This window comes from Leptinotarsa decemlineata, unplaced genomic scaffold (genome assembly GCF_025532065.1).
Source record: "Leptinotarsa decemlineata unplaced genomic scaffold, Ldec_3_MD MMD2_tig00000035_RagTag_RagTag, whole genome shotgun sequence".
NCBI lineage: Eukaryota > Metazoa > Arthropoda > Insecta > Coleoptera > Chrysomelidae > Leptinotarsa > Leptinotarsa decemlineata.
This window is the reverse complement of record NW_027412540.1, coordinates 15047404-15052645: the sequence shown is the minus strand read 5'-3', so window position 1 is coordinate 15052645 and position 5242 is coordinate 15047404. Positions and strand designations below refer to the sequence as shown.

The 5242-nt window shown below is 43.4% G+C and overlaps 2 protein-coding genes across 2 annotated transcripts; both read right to left on the bottom strand.

Annotated features, from left to right (window-relative positions):
• Positions 1–774: 774 nt before the first annotated feature.
• LOC141481121 (uncharacterized) lies at positions 775–1575 on the bottom strand. Its single transcript, XM_074172236.1, has one exon. The coding sequence runs from the start codon at positions 1573–1575 to the stop codon at positions 775–777; it is 801 nt and encodes a 266-aa protein (XP_074028337.1).
• Positions 1576–3057: 1482 nt separating this feature from the next.
• On the bottom strand, positions 3058–4575 carry LOC141481120 (uncharacterized). Its single transcript, XM_074172235.1, has one exon. It carries the CDS (start codon positions 4573–4575, stop codon positions 3058–3060), a length of 1518 nt encoding a protein of 505 aa, XP_074028336.1.
• Positions 4576–5242: the final 667 nt, after the last annotated feature.

The following is a 5242-nucleotide window of genomic DNA, read 5'->3' as shown; positions in this document are numbered from 1 at the left end:
ACCTAGAGACAACACAAAGAATAGTACCTGATGTAATCCATGTTTTGACGTACGATTGTTTTATCGTCCGTATTTGAGTTACACACAAGGCTTGCACTAAGTCTTGTGTCAAATAAAAGGAATGCGAAGATAGCACAGACAAGTGTTTATTTCAACTGTTCTCTACAAAGGTTCAACTTATACTAACTTAATTTTAAATTAACAATATCGAACTGAGATTTGAGCAACTTACTATGGTAGGAGAATAATTCAGGGAATGGAGGCACCTCATTGGGTAGACATTTGAAAAGGCCCACCCCACAGATGAAAAGATTCACAGAAGCCAACCTTTTCAGTTGCTACAGCTAGATGGAAATATTCATGAAAGAAATATTACAGAACCAGACTTAATCCTTTGTGTAATATTAGAAAAACCCAAGAGAGCAAATACAATAGGGTCCTTTCATAATTCTATTAATTTCAAATATTTCTCTAGATTTGTGATGGATTACGGAGCAATAGATAAGCTGGCCATTTATAAGCCTTTGAGGATTTTGAGGGATACAATCTTAGGTATAAAATCTAATTAAAATTGAAATGCTTAGAATTTTGAAGTACTAATCTTACGGCTTGGTATTTTATAACTCAATCCCGTTAAAAGGCGCAATATGATAAAAATAATAAAATGTGAATTTAATAAAAATTGTACTATCAATATAATAATTGAGATGAGACTCAACATTGCCGCCCCCCTTGAACTACTGAGTTCAAAGAAATGAGAGCATTAGGGAACCGCTATTCTATCGGCAGTGGGCATAGTTTCTTGCTGCACCGCTTATATTCGCCGTTCTTGGTCCTCACGGTTGCAACTCGTATGACGCCATCCGGACCCGGATGTGCAGCTATGATGCGGCCAACGGCCCAGGCCAATGGTGGCAGATTGTCTTCATGCATGATAACTAGATCGCCAACTTGAAGTTTAGGTCCTTTGGTTTGACGGTGAAGACTGATGATATTGTTGAGATATTCATGATGCCATCGATTCCAGAAGTGCTGTTTCAGCTTCTGAGCGTGCTGCCAAGCTGAGAGGCGGTTTGCAGGAAGGTCCGCCAAATTTTCCTGTGAAAAGGAAGTCAGTGGACCACCAATGAGGAAATGACCAGCGGTCAAAGGAAGGAGATCGTTAGGGTCGGAAGACATGGCGGAAAGTGGTCGGGAATTTAATATCGCTTCTATTTCGACAACGTATGTCTCCAATTGATCGTAAGTTAATAGTGTGTCGCCAACAGATCGAATCAAATGTAACTTGAAAGATTTCACGGCGGCCTCCCAAAGCCCTCCGAAATGAGGTGCTCTGGGTGGTATAAAATGCCAAACTATACGTTCATGCTCAATAAACTTTTGCATAGCAGTTTTATGATCTGTGGATTCGAATAACTCTTGAAGCTCACGATTAGCTCCTACGAAATTAGCCGCGTTATCGGAGTGAATCTCTATGGATTTTCCCCGTCGGGCAAAAAGACGCCTAAGGCTAGCTAAAAAAGCCTCGGTGGTGAGGTCGCACACCAATTCTAAATGTACGGCCTTGGTGACCATGCATACATATATAGCTACATAAACCTTTATCTTGTTTCGATTGCGGTATCGCTTCTCTTTTATAAATAGAGGGCCACAGTAATCAATTCCTGTTTTCAGGAACGGTCGTGAAGCTAATACCCGAGCTTGAGGAAGAATGCCGGAGCCGTGATCAGCCAAGCGGGGTTTAGCACGAAAGCATCGTATACAACGATGAAGTACCTTGCGCACGGTATTACGACCGTTAACAATCCAATAGGTTTGACGGAGAGAATAGAGGGTAGCTTGAGTACCTGCGTGCTCGAGACGTTGATGTTCTTCGCGTATAAGTATATCTGTTACGTGATGAGAGCTGGGCAGCAATATAGGGTGCCGAGTTTTTTCTGGTAGCTCCGAGAGTTGAAGTCGCCCACCAACCCTGAGTAAGCCGACATCATCGAGATAGGGGTTGAGCGGGATTAGCCGGCTATTCGTGGAAATACTTTCGTTTCTCTTGAGGCAATTAATTTCTTTTGAGAATGTCGAGCACTGAATAAGCTTAATAATTAGCGTATGAGCCTCCGAGATATCCTTCAATGATAAGTTTTCGCGACGAGGCTGGTTTTTATTACGCGTGTTGAAGATAAATCGTAGAATATATGCCACTACGCGCTGTAATTTACCGAATGAGCTATATCGTTCCAGAATGCTTGCCCCCGTTGAATTTAAAGCGATATAAGCAGTTATTTTTTCAGAGCTTGTTTTTAACTCGGGAATCTCGACTAATTGTAAAGCTCCTTCGGGCCACGCACTTGACTCTAGAGGCAGCCAAGAAGGGCCTTGTGACCATAAACCATTTCGAATGAATTCGCTAGGCAGCTGGCCACGAGATATGTAATCGGCGGGATTGTCATGAGAAAAAAGGTGGCGCCAACGACAGCTTGAAGTTTTCCGCTGAACGTCTGCCACGCGGTTGGCTACGAAAGTTTTGAGTCGATGAGGGGCTGTTTGCAGCCAATGTAGGGTAATTGTGGAATATGACCACAGGTGAACCTCGTTAAAAGGCATCAATAATGACTCTTGCACAGTACAATAAAGATTTGCCAACAAAGCTGCAGCGCACAGCTCTAAGCGAGGTAGACTTACCGTGCTGACGGGCGCTACGCGAGATTTAGAACATACGAGAGTAATTCGCACAATACCTTCGCTGTTTGTGGTGCGCAAATAAATACAAGCCCCGTAGGCCTTTTCACTCGCGTCACAGAATCCGTGCATTTGAATACTTACAACGTTCGGGGTAACGAGGCAACGAGGAAAGAGTAATTTTTCCAGGAGTGGAAGTTGTTTCTGATATGCGATCCACATATCATGTATGTTTTGAGGGACTGATTCATCCCAGGTAACCCCAGACTTCCAGCAAAGTTGGATAATTATTTTGGCATATACTATCACTGGGCCTAGCAAACCCAGTGGATCAAATAATTTAGCAATTTGGGAAAGGATACTTCGCTTGGTGGGTGATCCTTACGCTACTATGTTTACGCTGTAAAATAGCGTATCTTTCCGAGCATTCCACCGTATGCCGAGAGTTTTGATGGAAGCTTCGAGGTCTAGAGACATATGTGTAGAAGTGGGATGCTCGGCACCATTGACAATAAGAGATGGTTCGTTTGAGGCCCATTTGCGCAAGTTAAAACCTCCCTTCCCCAAAAGCTCGACGAGCTGATCTCGCAAGCAGGACGCCTCCTCATGGGTGTTGGCACCAGTGAGGACGTCATCAACATAGAAGTCCCTAGTCAGAACGACAGCCGCCAACGGGTATAGATGACCTTCGTCATGTGCTAGCTGGTACAATGATCGAACAGCCAAATGAGATGCACAAGCTGTACCGTAAGTAAGAGTATTGAGGACATAGGTGTTAATGACAGCCCGTGGATGGTCCCGATGGACAATTTTTTGATAACGAGCGTCAATTGGGTCGACGAGAATTTGCCTATACATCTTTTCGATGTCAGCGGTAAATGCATATATGTGAGACCGAAACCGAGTCAAGATAACAAACAAGTCATCCTGCAGCTTGGGACCAACCATTAAGGTATCATTTAGTGAGATACCGGTTGAAGACTTTGCTGATCCATCGAACACGACACGAATCTTGGTGGTGACATTATCTTGCTTAAGCACGACGTGATGGGGAAGATAAAAACCGACACTATTGTTCTCGTGCTCCGGGATTATCGACATATGATTAAGATCCTTGTATTCAGCTAAAAACGCTGAATAGTCACGCTGCAGCTCAGGGTTCCTAGAAAACTTGTTTTCTAATATATGAAGGCGCCTGAGAGCAGCTGAATGAGATGTACCCAAATTTTCAATTTGGTTGTTGGAAGGTAATTTTACTACATATCTTCCGGAATCATTCCGCGAAGTGCGAAGTTTGTAATGCTCCTCGCAAGCTTCTTCTTCTGGAGAAAGGGCCTTAGACGAGGGCAGTTCTTCAATTTCCCAGAACCGAGTAAGTTCTTGCTGAGACGATGGTGAATGAAGGCCGAGATGGCAAACGATGCTTCGAGATGAGGGTTGATTTCTCAATTCCCCTGCTATAATCCACCCCAGCTGTGTTTTTTGTAGCACAGCGTTTGGGTGATTTTTCAGAGATATCTGACCTATGCTCAGAAGCTTATAGAAAAGCTTCACTACGATCAAAGCGTCTACTGGCGACACTTTGTAGAACTCGGGATCTGCCAGATGAATGTTTTTTGGAATTTCTATGGAAGAAGGATCAATAGTGATAGATGGCATAGCAGCGCTGATTTGAGGCACAATAAAAAATTCGATTGTCTTTTGAAATTTGTTGTGACGAGATTTTATAATCGCTGTAGTAGCCTGGTTTACGGTAGTTGATGTATTATCAAGACCTGAGACTGTGATTGTTACTGGTTTGCAATCTAAATTCAAGAACATTGCGACGCTCTCAGTAATGAAGTGAGCCTGAGAGCCTGCGTCAAGAAAGACTCTGCATGTTTTAGTTTTACCATGCATGTTAACTATATCAATAAGCGCTGTGGCTAGAACAGCTTCTGAAGCAACGCGAGTGTGTAAAGTTAAAGTGGAAGATGCAGCCGCTGTCGACGATGAAGTTTCAGGAGCTGCTGGCTTGTTGCTGTCGAAATGCAATAGAGTGTGATGTTTCCGATTGCAAGTGCGGCAATTACTAGAGGAACATTGAGCTGATCGATGACCTTTGCGAAGACAGTTATTGCACCAATTACTCGTTTTGGCAATTTTATGACGCTGTTTTGGCGTAAGTGTAAGGAATTCAGGGCAATAGTATATCCAATGATCACCTTCACAATGAAGGCATCTATTTGGCGAAGTAGCAGCCATGTAGACCTTCTGAGGGCGTGAGTCCGCCTTTTGGTAAGCAATCTTACCCCTTTTTCGAGATATATGCGGTTTGACTAACGGTGCTTGATTATGAGATTTAGTACCCTCCAGCCGAGCGTGCCGGTTGAGAAATGTGAGCATCTGCGAAAGTGTTGGGTTAGGAATGTCAATGCTGTAATCTTGCCAACGTTCTTGGAGACGCTCGCCAAGCTTTCTTCGAAATTCTAAAACTAAAATTGAATTCCACTGATCGATGGGTTCTCCCAACGTCTGAAGAACCCGAATATTTGTTTGGATGCCATCTACGAATTCTCGCATTGAA

Bases quoted from the DNA above. Each gene is read 5' to 3' on its own strand.
- LOC141481121 (XM_074172236.1), bottom strand. From the start codon at position 1,575: ATGGTCACCAAGGCCGTACATTTAGAATTGGTGTGCGACCTCACCACC.
- LOC141481120 (XM_074172235.1), bottom strand. From the start codon at position 4,575: ATGCATGGTAAAACTAAAACATGCAGAGTCTTTCTTGACGCAGGCTCT.